General features: G+C 38.0%; 5 protein-coding genes across 5 annotated transcripts; 3 read left to right on the top strand and 2 right to left on the bottom strand.

Moving 5' to 3' along the window:
* Positions 1-2354: 2354 nt before the first annotated feature.
* Positions 2355-2795, top strand: MONOS_1251 (uncharacterized protein; the record flags this gene model as incomplete). The annotated part of the gene is made up of 1 exon (XM_067865137.1): positions 2355-2795. The coding sequence occupies one exon, from the start codon at positions 2355-2357 to the stop codon at positions 2793-2795; it is 441 nt and encodes a 146-aa protein (XP_067735719.1).
* A 156-nt stretch (positions 2796-2951) lies between these two features.
* Positions 2952-3563, bottom strand: MONOS_1250 (uncharacterized protein; the record flags this gene model as incomplete). Its single annotated transcript, XM_067865126.1, has 1 exon — positions 2952-3563. The coding sequence occupies one exon, from the start codon at positions 3561-3563 to the stop codon at positions 2952-2954; it is 612 nt and encodes a 203-aa protein (XP_067735718.1).
* A 2498-nt stretch (positions 3564-6061) lies between these two features.
* MONOS_1249 (putative protein involved in vacuole import and degradation) lies at positions 6062-8624 on the top strand. Its single transcript, XM_067865115.1, has one exon. It carries the CDS (start codon positions 6103-6105, stop codon positions 8449-8451), a length of 2349 nt encoding a protein of 782 aa, XP_067735717.1. The 5' UTR covers positions 6062-6102; the 3' UTR covers positions 8452-8624.
* A 349-nt stretch (positions 8625-8973) lies between these two features.
* MONOS_1248 (putative Meiotic recombination protein SPO11) lies at positions 8974-10675 on the bottom strand (the record flags this gene model as incomplete). Its single annotated transcript, XM_067865104.1, has 7 exons — positions 8974-9171; positions 9219-9272; positions 9358-9481; positions 9530-9912; positions 9959-10286; positions 10341-10410; positions 10477-10675. 7 exons carry the CDS (start codon positions 10673-10675, stop codon positions 8974-8976), a joined length of 1356 nt encoding a protein of 451 aa, XP_067735716.1.
* A 352-nt stretch (positions 10676-11027) lies between these two features.
* Positions 11028-16539, top strand: MONOS_1247 (putative mRNA decay factorlike protein; the record flags this gene model as incomplete). Its single annotated transcript, XM_067865093.1, has 5 exons — positions 11028-11042; positions 11142-11230; positions 11300-11557; positions 11631-12217; positions 12354-16539. The coding sequence occupies 5 exons, from the start codon at positions 11028-11030 to the stop codon at positions 15938-15940; spliced, it is 4536 nt and encodes a 1511-aa protein (XP_067735715.1). The 3' UTR covers positions 15941-16539.
* Between the last annotated feature and the right edge of the window lie 489 nt (positions 16540-17028).

Genomic DNA, 17028 nt, shown 5'->3' with positions numbered 1-17028 from the left:
TTAAAATAAACGATTATACCATAATTACATACATATTCTTAATAACCTCCAATCATCGATTCGACAATTTCTTCACAAAAAATAAAATCTATAAATGAAAATGGATGACGATATATATGCAAAACGAAAATATCAATTCAAAATTTTTTTGGATAATTATTTGCATTTTTTCGTTTTTTTAATGAAAAAAATGTTTTTTTCGTAATTTTTTATAAATATCTTTTTTTGTTGATCTAATAAATGAATGCTTCATATACAATCGAAAAACAATTTCCACAGTTTTTGATAATCAGTTAAACAACCATTTATGAAAAAAACTTGAGGAAGAATTTCAAACTTTCATAAAGAAACTGATAGTTTGCACTAATTATTTTTTTTTTTTCAATTTCTTTTTTGTGTTTTTTGTTCCAAAATTAAAAATAAAAATAGCAAAAACATCTTTCCTGAGATGAATCACAGCACAGACAGAAAAAACTATTTCAATAATTGAACCAAAAAGATTTATTAATAAAAATAGAATAAAAAATGAAAATACGAAATTGTGATAAAAACACATTTCATTTTTATTTTTTCTATAACTGCAAGAGGAATAATTCAGAAAAATTAGCTCGAAACAAACTTCATCTCGACTCACTCATGTTGTGTTCGAGTCTTTATTTTCGTGTTGACTGAACATTGCAAAAAACAATTATTGAAAGATGTGAAATTTTGGATTTGCTTTTTTGGAGATAACAATAATGTTTTTTTGCCATGTTCAGTCAAAACAAAAATGAAACGCTCATATGCTGAATGAGTCAGTTTCGACAAAATTTATTACCATGAAAAATACCTGAATAATACCTGTTTCAGTCACCGAAATAACAATATTTTTCAGTTATTTGTGTGATGTCTAGTATTTCTTGCATTAACAATAATAAATTGATGTAAAATTTTTATTTTTTGAATGATTTTCAGTCCATTTTTGAACGCAATGCAATCCATTAATTTTAATTCTGAATTAAATGAAATATTTTTAAATGATTATTGATTTCATTCGTATAATATTGAAAAAAGTTAATTTTTTATCCAGAAACGGTTTGTTCATGTTTTTTTTTAAATAAAATTGACTTCAGACAAACTGTTCTATTTTTGAGTGTTTGAAAGGGATTAAAGAATCATATTCTGTGAATGATTGTTCCACTGAAATCATGAAAAACTCCAATTTAAAATTTTTGTGCAAAAACATCGAAAAGTTGGTTTTTTCAAAAAACAATTATTGATTGTTGAATCAAAGAAAAAAAAATTTTTTTTCCATCCAAATAACATTTTTGTTTGTCACGAACGAAAATATTATTTGCAGTTTCATGTGATGATGAATATTGGTTTTGCAATAAAAAGTTTGAGTCAAAATTTATTCTTCCAAAAAATTTTTAATGTATTTTTTAATTCAATAGATACAATGCAGATTAAGTTGGGAAATTTGAATTAATTGAGGTTTTTTAAATAAACCTATGTCAATTTGAATTAATACCACCCAATTCAAATAAAAGGGAAAAAATTTAAAATCTTCATCCTAATTCAAATTAGAAAAGATCATTCAAATTAATAATAATTGTTGGAAAGGAATATAAAACAAACAAAAAACACTAATTAAAACAAAGTGGAAATAAATGAAAAATCAAACCTTTTTTGACTGTTTTATTTACGAAATCTTGATAATTCTACGGAAGCGTGAAAATAAGCTCAAATTAAATAAATGTTAAATAAATAATTTGTTAATAAAGTGAAAATGTTATTTGTTTTGAATTTTAAGAGAAGAATGATTCGCTTCGAAGATAATTTTTATAGTTTTTGCATAAATAATAAAAAGAAAACAATAATATTCTGAAAATTCTGATGAATAAATTTGTTTCATTTGGGTGTTTTATAATACAGAATGAATCATCACCATTTTCATGGAATAGTGATCTTAAAGTTGCAGAATCGTATGTCCATTTCCTTTTTCTTTTCCTTTTTTCTTTATTTCCTTTCATTTTTTCCCTCATTCTCTCTTTTTCCGTTATATCTAAATTTTGAATTGTTCTTTCTCTTTAATTTTCTCATTCTTTTCACGTTGCACATCATCTATATTTTTGTTATCAATTCTTTCTTCCTTTTCATTCTTCATCTCCACAAATCTCTTATGAAAGCTTCTTTTCAAAAAAAGCGTATTCTTCCTTTCACCTTTGCTTCTGTTTCCATGAACATTCATCATACTCTTACAGTTATTTCTCATCAATCTCAAAAGCACTTGTTATTCTTTGCTCATTTATTAGCCCGTGAAAGTGGAGGCTCTCACCGAAAATGCGTTGGTTGGGGCAGATGATGCGAATGAGATGCACCCGCCATTGGTTGCAGTCTGTTGGTTTTGTGGAGCTGAGTTGATGCTGGTGATGGTGCAGTTGGCGAGGGAGAGGGAGAGGGCAGGGGAGGTGGCAGAGGAGAGGACACAGCTGGAGGGGGTGGCTGTGGAGGTGATATCGGTGATGCTGGAGGAGTTGAGGGTGAGGGGAGCGGTGAGGGAGGTGAGGTGGAAGATGCTTTGGCAGTTGAGGGCGAGACTGGTGATTGCTGTGTGGTTGAGGGCGAGGGAGCCAGCAGTGAGGAAGAAGAGGGGAGTTTTTATTGTTATGGAGGTTGTTCCAGCGATGATGGTTGTGTTGAGGTTGAGGGAAGGGGAGTTTTGGGAGAGGTGGAAGAGGATGGGGGCGATTGGATTTGAGGAGTTGTGTGCGATGGAGATTACAGAGACTGTGAGGGAACCCTGGGTCTGTTGAAAGAGAGCAGAAGAGGCAGATGGATCTGGTGAAGAAGATGTTGATAATGATAATGAGGATGAAAATGAAGAAAATGATGATGTTGATTGTGAAGATTGTGAACATGAGATTGGTGGTTGGGGAATGCCACTGGAGGCGATGGTGTTGGCAGTTGTGCTATTTCCTGTGATTTTTGTATTTTATGCACTGAATTTGAGAGTCCTTGTGGGAGTGAAAGGAGACGAGAAGAGAGAGGGAGGAATCGCTGAAGGGAGCAACGCATCCGAGTGCATACTCCACTGTGGCGCATGGGATCTGTTGAGTTCTATCACAGACTTCAGCATCAGTTCCACCATTTGGCACGATTTTGAATGTTGTTATGAGAGGGAGCCAGCCGTTATATACGGGGCTATCTGCGGTATAGTTATTCCATACTCTTTGTGTTGGGGTTGTTGAACCGCATTGCTGGAATGGAGATTTGGTGATGATACTTCCGTAAAAGAATACATCATTCCCTCTGCCATTAGTTGCGGAATTGCCATCAAAGAAGCAGAATGTGATGAATTTGAACCCGCTCATCCAATCATATGTTCTTGTGCAGCACAGCGCAGCACCGCCGTAGGTAGTTGGATTTTCGACTTTGTTGTTGATGAACTGGCACTCTTGGAGCAAATATTGAAGAGGTATTACTGGTGGAGGGTAATGAAACGTGACTGCACCAGCTGCATCACCTCCGGTATTAGCAATACTGACACATTTCGAAAACAGGAATTGACCGTTTGATGTCATATTGTCAAGCACGATATCCCAACCAGTTCCAATGTTGCTACTTATTGAGCAATTATCCACTCGGTTTTCTGATAATACCCAAACAGAACTGGATTGGGGCCAGCCAACATAAGCAGCACCTGCATGTGCAGCTGAACAACTTGTGAAATTGGATTTTGCAATGTTTACATTTAATAAATATCTGTAAAACAACGCCCCGTCAACATCACCACTAGAACAATTGTTGAATGAACAAGACGTGATTGAGAGATCTGCATTTGTGCATTCAACATAAAGAGCTCCGCCGTTATTTGATCCACCAGTTGAATCTTTCCATGTGCACCATTCAAAGTGATGGCCGTACTGTCCGAATGAAGCCAATCTTCCTGGTGCTTCTCGCTGAGATTCTGTTCCAATATGAACAGGAGCATTTTGTGAAGAGAGTGTTTGGTGGAAAAAGGAAGCGTTGAAGGCAGAGAAGAAAGTGTCGGAACTGTTGGCAGAAGAGGCAATAGAACAGTTGATGGTGTTTTTAACGTGCTGGAAGCGAAAGCTGTTGATGGGGACACGAGAGAATAAATGTTTGCCACAATTGAAATAAGTATTTCGTTTGTGAGCAATCCTGAGGATGGATAGCGTTGCAAATGTGGGATATACAAAAGCAAAAGGTTTATGGAATTTGGATCTGTAAGAAAATTGTGTAATCTGCAAAATAAGAAGATAAAAATCGAAAAAGAAAAATTTGTTAAAAATAGAAATGTTTAATACTCGACAGGAAATCTTGAAAAATAACCACATATTCCTTTAAACATTCAGTGTTTTATATATTTCTTGTTAATGATTTTTAACATTGTTTTTCAACAAGGTGAAAAATGTAAAACAATATTGTTTGAAAATTGCTGTTGCTTAAAACAAAAAAAGTCGTAATTACCTAATGAGTGCTGAACAAAATGGAACAGAAGTTGTCATTGGTGCTTCGGTTTAAAAGAAACAGTTCACAATTGTGAAGAAATAAACTGAAAATTTGATAAAGCTTTTATGATTTGTATATTGGGAAAAATGACTTTTTAATTGTTATAATCAAACAAACTCACATTATAAAGCTGGAATTTTCGATTGAATAAGTTAGAACAGTCTTTTAAACGAATTATCGAATTTTTCTATTTTTTCGAAGAAGATTATTGAAAGATCAAAATTTTTCTAAAAGAGAATCAAAAGAAACTTCAGTATTTCATATCAATCTTTTATGCGATTTATTTAATGTTATCTATTTTCATGTTTTGAACATTCAATTCAAAATTGGATGAAGATTTTAAAAATAAGCAAGTCAATTCAAATAAACAGGGGTTATTTTAAATAACCCCCACAATTTTAAATTATTTTTTCAATTTGAATAATTTGATTTAATCTGCATTGTATCTAATATATATATTCTTTAATCATTGTTGATTGTTTTTGGAATAAATTTAATTCAAAATGAATGTTCATCAAAAAAATGCAAATTTGTCCTTTTGCAAAAAAAAAAAAAAAAAAAAAAAAAAAAAAAAAAAAAAAAAAAAAACGACTGCAAAGTGCAATTATTTTCAATAGAATGTTTTCAATTTGACAATTTGTTTTTTATACAAGAGAGATGAATATTCAGCTTGAAAAAGTCAATAATAATCCTCCTTTTTTTGTTTGAATGATATTCTGAGTGTTCTTTTGAAATATCTTGACGAAACAAACTATTTGATTCAAATATTGTTTTGAAGGAGACAGATTTAATTTTTTACCTAGACTCCGAAAAGAAAAAACATGGAAAATATTATTATCAATGTTTATTTTGAAGTTTTTTCAAAGCACAGATATCGCACAAAATACCGGACAAGATCGATTTCACAATATATGCAAGAGGAATAATTCTGACAATTTTCATCAAAATATATCTCATCAATGCAAACTCAAATGATAAACGAGACTTTCAAAATAGCTTCATTTGAACCAAGAAATAAAATATTTTTGAAATCTCGGAGAAACTCATAATCCTATTTCTACGAGATTTTAATAATATATTTCTCTGAGCACAAATGAAGCTATTTTCAAAGTTTCTTATATCAAATGAGTTTGTATTGATGAGATATATTTTGATGAAAATTGTCAGAATTATTCCTCTTGCAGTTATTGTGAAATTGATCTTGTCCGGAATTTTGTGCGATGTCCAGTATTTTATGCGATATCTGTAATTCAAACAATTTTTCATTTTTTTTTCAGTTAATAAAATTAATTCTCAAATTAATAAGCTTTTTGTTTTAAAAAAGTGGAGGTATTGATGTTGACAAACTCTTTTTTTATCACTTCAATTTGGACTAAATTCAACTCAATGCAACTAGATAATAATTCTATTTTTTTCAATCTTTTTTCAAAGAATACAAGGTTGATATATGACATCTTTCAAATTTCGATTTATAAATCATCATCATTTATTCATTAATTTATTATGTTAATATTTTAATTCTAACAAAAAAATTTTTTCTGGCGCCCTTAATACGTTCATTCATATTTCGGTATAATTTCGTATCAAATGTTTGGCTGGGTTAAATCAGCTGTCGGACATTTAAATCCATTGTCATGGAAGAAAGATAATAATGTGGATGAAGAAAAAGTTATCGAACAAAGAATGAGTCGCTCAAATCCAAGAAAAGATAATGAACAACTTATTAAAACTTTGACTGCTCCTTCATCAAGCGTACCACATGCTCAAGATTCTCTTCTTAAAGATTTACCAGATTATCCGGAACTTCCTCCTAAACATTCAGATGATGATCTTCCTGAGCTTGGATTGCCTGCACCTCTAATTCAAGTTCATGGAGTTCTGTTTATTTTCAATGGAAGAGCCCAACAATTTGAACTTGCCGAGCCATCATGCACAGTCAGCATTTATCCAACAACCAATGATACTTCTACTGCCAAACCGCAAAAAGGCAAAAAAACAAAACCGTTTTTTGATTTCAATTTATATATCTCAAAAGAAGATGGAACCCCACTTATCCTACATAGACTGACACCCGATTTGAATTTAACATTTTTAGATGCTCATCAATCATTTGTATTTGTTACTCATCTAGAAAGAACTGTCCTTACATTGACTGTTCGTATTGTTTCTTCAGATGAATTTGAACAATTTCGGACCGAGTGCATAAAGAAACTTTTTGAAGTTAATAATCAAATTCCATGGGAAAAATGTGAAGACCAAGAATTACTTTTGAACGGATCAAGAAAAACGATAACAGAAGATGATAAGGATGAAGACGAATCAGAACTTGATTTTGAAGAATATGACGACGAGCTGGAAAAGAAAGAAATGCAGCAAAGAGAACTTGAATTGATTGAGGCACGTAAAAGAGAGCTTAACTTAAGAGCACGCGGAGATGAGATGATTGAAAGTGAAGAAGAAGAAGAAAAAGAAGAAGAAGAAGATGATGAAGAAGAAGAACATGATCGAAAAGCAGAAAAAAGTTCTTCGGCAACTGCTTCTAGCAAACATGAAGACAACAGGCTGCTTTTAGTCGGAAGAAGTGTACCTCGCTCATTTGTGATCACGTCCAATGGTGGAATTGATATCTACGGACTTCCAATGCACCCCGAAGACGAAGATGAGGAGGAGGACGAAGAGGAAGAGGAAGGAAAACATTCACGTGGGAAAAAATCCAGACGCGGGCAAAACAGCGGGCCGATGAAGAAAATCCACACATTTTCAACAGTCAAAGGGCTTGCATCGTCGCTGGGAGCAAGCAGCGACGGCATGATCCAGCTTGTTGCTGAGCGGTCACACCCGTCGCAGGCGATGCTGTACCGAAGCGACAACCAGATGCTTGTGCGGCATCCGCTGGACATGAGCCGGGTGATGGCGCTGGACTTGGAGCGCGGACAAGTGGTGGAGGAGTGGGGCACGAACGAGGTTGGCACGAAGATCGACGGGCTGATCGGAGCGACGAAGGAGTCTCCGCATTCAGACAACCCTCTGTTTGTCGCCTTCAACAAGCAGGGACATTTCCTGATGGATCCGCGAATCGCTTCCCAGGCATCGTCATCGTCCACAGCGTCGTCGATCTCGACGCTTCGTGGCGAGTCAGATGGGTTGCACGGTAGGCTTTGCAGCGATGCTGGGCATTCGTTCTTTTATTCACCTTCAACGAGAGCAAACCTCCTTTGTGAGGCATCTACGATGAACGGGTGCATCGTGTCTGGCTCGGCGAAGGGCGACCTGCGCTTCTTCGACGAGTCGCTGAAGAACCGCGCGAAGACGATGATGAGCGTTGGGCCTGAGGCCATCATTGGAATAGACGTGAGTGCAGACGGAGAGTGGGTGGTGGCAACAACACAGACGTGCCTGCTGGTGGTGCCGACGCTGCTGTCAGCATCAACCGAAGCCTCGCCTATCAGCTGCTTCACGAAGTCGATGCCGCGCGAAGACAAGGCGCGTCTGCAAGTGCGCAGGTTGGAGCTGTCGTATCGGGATGTGATGCGTTTGGGCGGGCGGGTGTGCTTTACGCCAGCGAAGTTCGATGATGAAGGATGGGTCACGATGATGCTGACACAGAAGGACAGAGAAGGAAGCAACAGCTCGAAGAAAGAGGAAGGAAAAGAAGAGAAGAAGCGGAGATCGATGGAGGTTGGCTTTGATGACGAGGGCGGTGAAGGGCGGGCGATGCCGAAGGAGCGTGCGATTGTGACGACTTCGGGTCCGTTTATCATCACGTGGAACATGCGTCGTGTGAAGCAAGGCAAAGTGACTGACTATCAGATGAAGAGGATGCCACAGATTGTTGTTGATGGCGACTTTTCGACTTCTCGCACGCTTTCACAAAAGGGCATTGTGGTGGCGATGGAGAACGATGTGACAGTTGAAGGAATACACTTGAAGAAGTAGGAGCAATTTTATTTTTTTCGTCTCTTGTATTTCTTGTGGTACAATGTCTAAATCATTTTTTTTGTTGTTGTTTTCTTTCTTTTTTTTCTGATTTTACAATTTTCGAAATAGTTTCATTTCTAATCCTCAATTTTTTTATCAACATCTTTAATATGATGCGTTACAAGGCAAAACCGACTTATCCTTTGTCTATAAAAAAAGAATAAAGTTCCTTTAATATTAATGAATTAGATTGAGGAAGAGTTTTTCTCATTAAAACTTCATAAATAGCAAATGAATTGACTCGAAAATTTGAATTCTGATGCAATGTTATATTTTTGACTAATTTTTTCAAAAAAAAAAAAATTGAACAAATAGAGAACATCTTTCTTATTTCTTTCTTCCAGCGTAAATCATTGACAATTCGAAGACAACAAAAAGATGAGTAATAACCAAGAATATTTTGAATTTATTTGAAGCATATGATATAATGAATGAACAATTACAGATATAATAATTCACATAAATGCACAATTGATAATTTTACTCCTTTTTCTGAACTTTCGCCTTTTTCTTTTTATCTTTATCAGTTCTGGGAATTTTCTCAAGTGGAGGAATTGGTATATCTTTTGTTGATTGGTTATGTGCATTTTCTAATTCTTTTGCAGCCTTTTTAATTTTTCGAAGAATAATAAAGAATCCAACAAATGGAAACAGAATAAGAAGCACTAACACCACAAGCTATACAAGTGTCAAATAATAATAATAATAAATAGATGTCTTTAAACCAAGATTCTTTTTGATGTCTCTTCTGGCCATTCTACCATTTGCAAAAGAATAAACTAACTAAAAAAATTACTTTTTTGATCTAAATAACGATTTTTGAAATCCAAAGTTTGGCTAAGATAATTTTGTTATTTTTGAAACATTGTCACAACAGATTGACAATTTCAAAGGCAAATATGTTTGAGTTATGAAATTCAAGGATATTGCAGAAAGGGATTCTATTTCTGCTTTTATTTTGTTTTGGTTCATGCACATGATTTCTTGACTAATATTCAACAAACGAATTATATTTTAAGCGAATCATAAAACAAACCTCCATTGCAAATTTATTTTATTGTCCTTTGCACGTTTTACAAGTGCATCCATTCTGCTTTGATCTTTGGTTGTAAAAGGAAGCATAGCACCTTTTGGAATTGGTATTGGAGATGAATGAGAAAGCTCGGAAGGATATAATCCGATCCAAGTTATTGAAGGTACACATAACTCCTCTCGATCAATTCTTTCCTTGGAATTGTGAATTATGAAATATATTCTTAAAGAATAACATAAACATACAACAGGTCCATATGAATACAATAAAAGAATGTCAATTCCAAAGGGGTCCGCATCAACGAGAACATAAAAGGGTAGATCTGGACAGTCACAAGACAATTGATGAAGAAAATTCAATGTTTTAAGATCTGGATAGCCTTTTCCCTAAATCTTTCAACAATTTTTTCTCGCAAAGAAAACGATTTCAAACCGTGACAATAATGCAGTTTGCGGTTACGTCATATCTTTCATTTATCAACGATTGAAATATTGCATCTTTTTCAACAATTAAGACGAAAGACGCTGTTGACGAAAAATGACTGTACGTTGTTTGAGGATTAATCAGATGATGAGAATGACCCAAAGTTGTGCGACTTCCATCTTCATTAAACGAAACATTTCCGATTACAAGACCTTTTGGCGAAGCAAATACATTCAATGAATATCGTGGAACTTTCAGAAACGAAGCTAACTCTTCAATCGCAGCATTACTAGTTGATTGCGTTTGAAATAACCCAACATCCATGTAAAACAAATCACTTCAAAGGCAACAAAAGATAATTTAAAAATGATTTTCCGAGTATTTTAAATACCGCTTTGTTGTCCGTTTATTTTCCACAAGAAGTTTGTGAATGATGGACAGAACTCGAAAGAAAATGCATGCTTTCTTTATTGAAACTGAAAAATAATGCAAATCAGATGAGAATCTTTTGAATATATTTAACAAACAAGTTCTGGTTTCGGATTGTTCTTCACTTGTTGGATCTATAATTTTCCCTTCTAAAAGAAATTGAATTTGTTTCTCAGCAATTCTGAAAAAAACAAAAATATATTTTTTTTCATTGTTATTTTCGCTTATTTGTTTAAAAAAACAAATAACGTACAGTTCTATTTGCTTTATAATTTGCTCTCGCGTTTTTGTTTCCATTTTTAAATGTTTATTTCATTTTCCGGATTATTAAAAAAACTTTGGTTTCCCACTTTCACTACCATCTCAAAAAAGGAGAATTATTATATTTCACCAAGATAATACGAAATATTACAAGTTAATATTTCAAGCATAGTGCGTTTGATATCAAAGATAGATTGTGGGCCATCAACCATAATTTGTGCTGAGGTCTGAATTTATACAATATTAATTTATTTTTCCTTATTAAGCACTATTCGTTTTATTTTCCTGAAAATTTTATCGTTATTATTATTTGTCTACATTTTGCTTTGGGCGACCATCCTCATAAAATGCTTGCTATTCCAGAATCCTTTGCTGAGAAGTCTAATTTATGTCAAGCCATTCTGTGTGCATAAATTTTTGAAGCGAATAACTCTTTTTTATCTTTAACTTTCGTCCTGCCTTTTTATGATTTTGTTAAATACGTTGTGGATATTATCCACAGAAATATCCGTCAAGAGCCCTAAGTCCCGGGGGTGATGATTTAGATGATCTTGAAGCACTCAGCGAAGATGAAGACACTTTTGAATGCAGGTTTTGAAAACATTAAAGTTGTTGTATCTTTCTTTATTATTCTCCATGTCGTTGTTTTGCAATTTAAAGCTATTGTGGTGTTCGTTCTCCAACTTGTGTCGTCCAATGCAACATATGCAAAAGATGGTTTTGCAATGGTAAAGGGAATAACTCTGGTTCTCACATTGTTATGCATATGGTTCGCTCAAAGCACAAAGAAATCAATTTGCATCCTGCTGGACCTCTTGGAGAATCTAAACTTGAATGCTACAACTGTGGAAATTGTAATTGCTTTGTTCTTGGATTTATTTCAGCAAAAGAAGAGTCAGCTGTTGTTCTTTTATGTCGGTTTGAATAATATTGTAAATTTATGTTTTTAAAAAAAGTGTTGAATAATTTCAAAAAACTGTAAAACATTAAGTGAACCTTGCGCATCTACCGCAAAAGATCCTTCTTGGGATACATCAGTATGGACTCCATTGATTCAAGAAAGAAGTTTCGTAAACTGGCTTGTTGGTGCGCCAAAAGATGCCGAAGAAAGGATGTGCAGGCGTGTATCTGCAAGTGAGATTGCACGATTAGAAGAGCAATGGGGCAGAGCAGCAAAGGCTGCAGCGGCAGCAACAGCAGCTTCGTCCAACAGTGGGTCGTCTGGAGGAGGCAGGCAACAGAGCCCTGCAGTTATTGATATTTCGGATGATAGAGAGCCTGATTTACTTCCGGTTCCTTTGAGATTCGAAGAGCCAGAGCGATATTTCACTGTCTTTGCACCTCTTATCACGATGGAAGGAGATTATGATCGGAAAATGAAGGAATCCCAATCAAAGTCTGGAGTAAATGTGCGGTGGGATATGGGATTGAATGGGAAAAGATTAGCATTCTTTCTGTTTCCAAAGGAAGAATCCGAATTTCGGTTGATGCCTGGAGATGAGCTCAGTCTGTACCATCAGGCTGAAGGAAAGAACCAAGAATTCAGCTGTGTTGGCCATGTTGTTAGAATGACAGCAAGTTTGGACTTTTTAATTAAAAAAGAGATTTTTCAGTATTTGAATGTTTTTTTAAAACATCTTTTTAACATTCTTAAAATTATAAACAACATTTCCCATCTTAACTAACTTAAACTTGCACATTTGTTGACACTCAGACGAAGAAGTCTGCCTGGAGCTGCGAAGCAATGCCGGCGTGAACCCGTCCATCACGACTGACTACGCTGTCCATTTTATGTGGAAGTCCACCTCATTCGATCGGATGACAGCTGCCCTGCGCACATTCACTGACCACCCAACATGCATCTCTCCTTATCTGCGCGCTCTCATCCTCGGCGACAGGCAGCTTGCCCTCACCTCGTCCCAGATCTTCTCCACGCCTCCAACCGAAGCCACCGCCACGCCTCAGATGATCGCGCAGCACATCGAGTCAGCCAAAGCAGCATACACAGAAGCAACTGGTTTCCCATTCCCTTCACTTCCCGAGCGCTTTTCTGCGCCGAACCTGCCTGACCTCAACCACTCCCAAGTGGCTGCTGTGAAGCAGGTGCTGACACGGCCGCTGACGCTAATCCAGGGTCCTCCAGGAACAGGGAAGACAGTCACATCTGCGACGATTGTGTACAACTTTGTGGCGATGAAGCAAGGGCAGGTGCTTGTGTGTGCGCCGTCCAATGTAGCTGTGGACCAGCTGACTGAGAAGATCGCGAAGACGAACCTGCGCGTGGTCAGGATGTGTGCGAAATCACGTGAAGCCGTTACTTCTCCAGTGGAGAAGTATACACTCCATTGGCAGGTGGAGAAGCTGCAGACGCCCGAGGCGATTGAGCTGCACAAGCTGCAGATGCTGCGGATAGAGACAGGCGAGCTGAGCGACACCGACGAGCAGCTGTTCTTCAAGCTCCGTCGCAAAGTGGAGAGAGAAATCCTTCTCAATGCAGACGTCATCTGCTGCACGACGGTTGGCGCAGGAGACCCGCGTCTGGCGGGGTACCAGTTCCAGCTCGTGCTGATTGACGAGTCAACACAGGCAACAGAGCCCGAGTGTTTGATTCCCCTGGTGAAAGGGGCGAAGCAGATTGTGCTGGTGGGCGATCACTGCCAGCTGGGCCCAGTGATCATGTGCAAAAAAGCAGCGAAAAGTGGTCTGTCGCAGTCGCTTTTCGAGCGTCTTGTGTTGTTGGGTATTCGTCCTATGCGTCTGCAGGTGCAGTACAGAATGCACCCTTGCTTGTCTGAATTTCCATCGGCAATGTTTTATGAAGGGTCGCTGCAGAACGGTGTGACGGCGGCAGACAGAACGATGCAGAGAATCATCGCAAAGGGAAAGTCGAAGGCGAAAGACAATGATTCTAGTTCATCATCATCGTCTTCTTCTTCTTCTTCTTCTTCTTCAAGCTCTAACAGCAACACGTATTATGATGGTTTCCCGTGGCCAGTAAGCGACAGTCCAATGATGTTCCAGATGTCAACGTCATTAGAAGAGATATCTTCGTCTGGCACATCCTATCTCAACAGATCAGAAGCAGAGAACGCAGAAAAGATAGTCACACGCCTCCTGCACTGCGGAATCTCCCCTTCCTCCATTGGTATCATCACACCATATGAAGGCCAGTGTGCTTATATCCCGTCAGTCTTGCAGCGTCTGGGCCCATTGAATGCAAACACATACAAGGACGTGGAAGTCGCATCGGTGGATGCGTTCCAAGGGAGAGAAAAAGATTTCATCATCTTCAGCTGCGTCCGAAGCAACGAGAAACAAGGGATTGGCTTCCTGAACGACCCAAGAAGACTTAACGTGGCCTTAACTCGTGCTCGTTATGGGCTGATTATCTTAGGCAATCCACGCGTTCTAGCAAAAGAAGCACTGTGGAACAACCTCCTTGTGCACTTCCAAGAGCGCCGCTGTCTTGTGGAAGGCACGCTGAACAACCTGAAGCAGGCGAACATCACATTCCAGGCACCCCGCAAGTTCATCCCGACAGTCAGATACATCCCACAAGAGGCGCTGACTGAATTCAGAGCAGCCGGAGGCAAAGCAGTGGGAGGGAAAAGCGGGTTCAATATGATGGGCATTGGGATCAGCTCACAAGGAGGTGTGCAGCCGGGGGTGACGGCGTGGATGGGCACGTACGGGCAGAAGGTGATGATCGCAGGTCCAGGTGCAGCGAATGGAGGAGGAGCAGCTGCGGGGAGTGCGCAGTTCATGGCGAGTTTGCCATCCTCGTCGCCGTTTGTGGCTGGGGCGCAGGCGATGCTGGGGAGCATTGGAGGAGGAGGAGGAGGTGCTGGTGGAGGAGGGAGAGGAGGAGGAGGAGGAGGAGCTGGAGTGACATTGCAAAGCACATCAACAGGAGGTATAACGATGATGAAGGCAAGTGGAGACAACCTTGCTGATGTTGTTGGGGCAGCATCGTCGCTTCCGGAAGGAGCAGCAGAAGGTCAGTTAGACAAGGCATCATCATCATCATCATCTTCTTCTTCTTCTTCTTCAACTCCGTCTTCCTCTTCTTCTGTTCCAACAAATCCGACATTTACTGCAATGTCGTTGCTGTATCCATGGATGGCACCTCATCTTTCTCATCAGACAGGAAAGACTACTGGAGCTAACTTGCCATCATCATCATCTTCTTCATCTTCTTCATCTTCTTCTTCATCTGCATCATCAGCATCAAATTCAGAATCTGCTGCTTCACAATCCAGCTCATCCTTAAAATCTGGTGCTTCTTCTTCTCATGTTTCTGCTTCATCATCATCATCATCATCATCATCATCTTCTTCTTCTTCTTCTTCTTCTTCTTCTTCTTCAACTCAAAAATCCGGAGCGAATTCATCCACCACATCTCAGTCATCTGCGCCCGCCGGCGACTGGGAGAAAGAGCTGGATGAGCTACAGGCGCGTGCTGACGCTGAAGCTGATGCGAAAGCAGCACGCGATGCACAAAATGCTCAAAGAGAAGCTGCTGCTGCTGCTTCTTCTGCTTCATCTGGTGCAGGAGATGGGGCAGATGGAGAACAAGCAGCGCCGAAGAAGAAAAAGAAGAAGAAGAAGAAGAAGAAGGGTGCAAAGAAGGCGGTGGAAGGAGAGCAGGAAGCAGAAGGGAAAGGAGTTGCATTGGGAAGTGCTGAGAATGAAGAAGCATCAACAACAACAGCAGCAGCAGCAAACGCATCGTCTGCTCCCGCACTTGAACAATCAGCAGCAGAAGCAGCTTCTTCTTCTTCCTCAACAACAACATCTTCTTCTTCCTCTCCTTCCTCTTCTTCCTCCTCAACCTCTTCTTCTTCATCACCAACTGCCTCATCCACACTGGATGCGCTCGCTGACCACTCGCAGTTCTCTCTAACGCCTCTGATTGAGACCGGCTTCACACTCGAGTCATACATGGAGCCTTCCTTCTCCCCTCTGGCACTGGGCTCCCAATCAACCTCTTCGACTGCCTCTGCATTCAACTTTGCCTCCGCGTTTGACCCAACCACGATGACCACTGACTTCTCCTCGCTGCTGCAGATGCCCTCGGGAAGCGGGTATGATTCGCAGTCGTTTAACTTGTCTCTTTCTTCGCTTCCTCCACCTCCTGGCCCTCCTTCCTCTTCGTCTGCAGACGGAGGCGATGGGTCTGTGGTGGGCGGGCTGGAGAGCCCCACGCGGCGCTTGTCAGACAACTCGCCGCTGGACTTCTCCCATCTCTCTCTCCCGACTTTTGACACGATTGGAAGCGAGCTGGATGCGTTCAACAAGTGAGACAAGGTTTGCTTGGTGAAAAGAGGAAAAGAAGTAAAAAAAAAAGGGATATCTATTTTGTGATCGTTGTCTGACACGTAGTGTATTGTCCGTATCCTTTTCTGTCTTGCGTGCTCTGCAAGTTATTGTCGGTATGCCATATCTTTTTGCTGTTTGAATGCCGAAAGCTCGGGCCCCAAATGTTGACCCTTGAGCATATTCAAGCTCTTTTCATATTGGAAGGAAACAATTTGTTAAAAATAATATTTTTACTTTGATCATTGTTATTTTTTTTTTTAATTATTAAAAAAATTTGCACGTCTTTTCACACTTTAAAATGTCGGACATGAGTCGCATAAATGAAAATATTATCCTTAGTAAATAGGCATAACTTTCAAATATTTGAAAGATGTTTTTTTTTATTAGAGAAATTGCGGATTATTGCAACATAGAAACAATAGAAGGAATAAAAATACAATAAGGGAGTTTTCTTATCTGGGATAAAATTTTTTGTTTTATGAATTTTGTTCCACGCAGTTCTTTCAAAGATTTTTTTCGATTTTTTTATTTTCATATTTAATATTTCACTTCAATTTTGGAATAATAATCATAAAATTGCTGTAAAAGTTTGGAACAAATCATTGAAATTTTCATAAATGAAAGAACTCTGTCACATCTACTCAAAACCATTTTTGGAGGATAACGCTTAAATTTTGATGCATTTACCAGTTAACAAAAAAATTTCATGATTTAAAAAAGAGATTTTGTGATTTCGATCCAACTTTTTTATTTTCATTCTGGTAATATTTTGTGAACTGGAACAGAAATTCATATAAAGAAATCAAAAATAATTTTTTGGAGAAAAAAATCAATTAAATCGAATTATATTAATAAAAAAATATTTATTTATATATTTATTAAATTCACAAGAATATCATTTAGAAAAAAAATGATTGTGAAAAGAGAATGATAATTCTTGATGATTTAATTTTTCTTATCAACTTCTGTCAAATACTTTCAAATAAATATGAATCCATCTTTTAAATATAAGTCGTGTCTGAAAACATAAGTTAGATAAAGAAAAATTAACAAAACATAATGTTCATTCA

The sequence above is a fragment of the Monocercomonoides exilis genome (genome assembly GCF_001643675.1).
Source record: "Monocercomonoides exilis strain PA203 chromosome Unknown scaffold2-2631571, whole genome shotgun sequence".
Classification (NCBI taxonomy): Eukaryota; Preaxostyla; order Oxymonadida; family Polymastigidae; genus Monocercomonoides; species Monocercomonoides exilis.
This window is presented reverse-complemented; position numbering and strand designations above follow the sequence as displayed.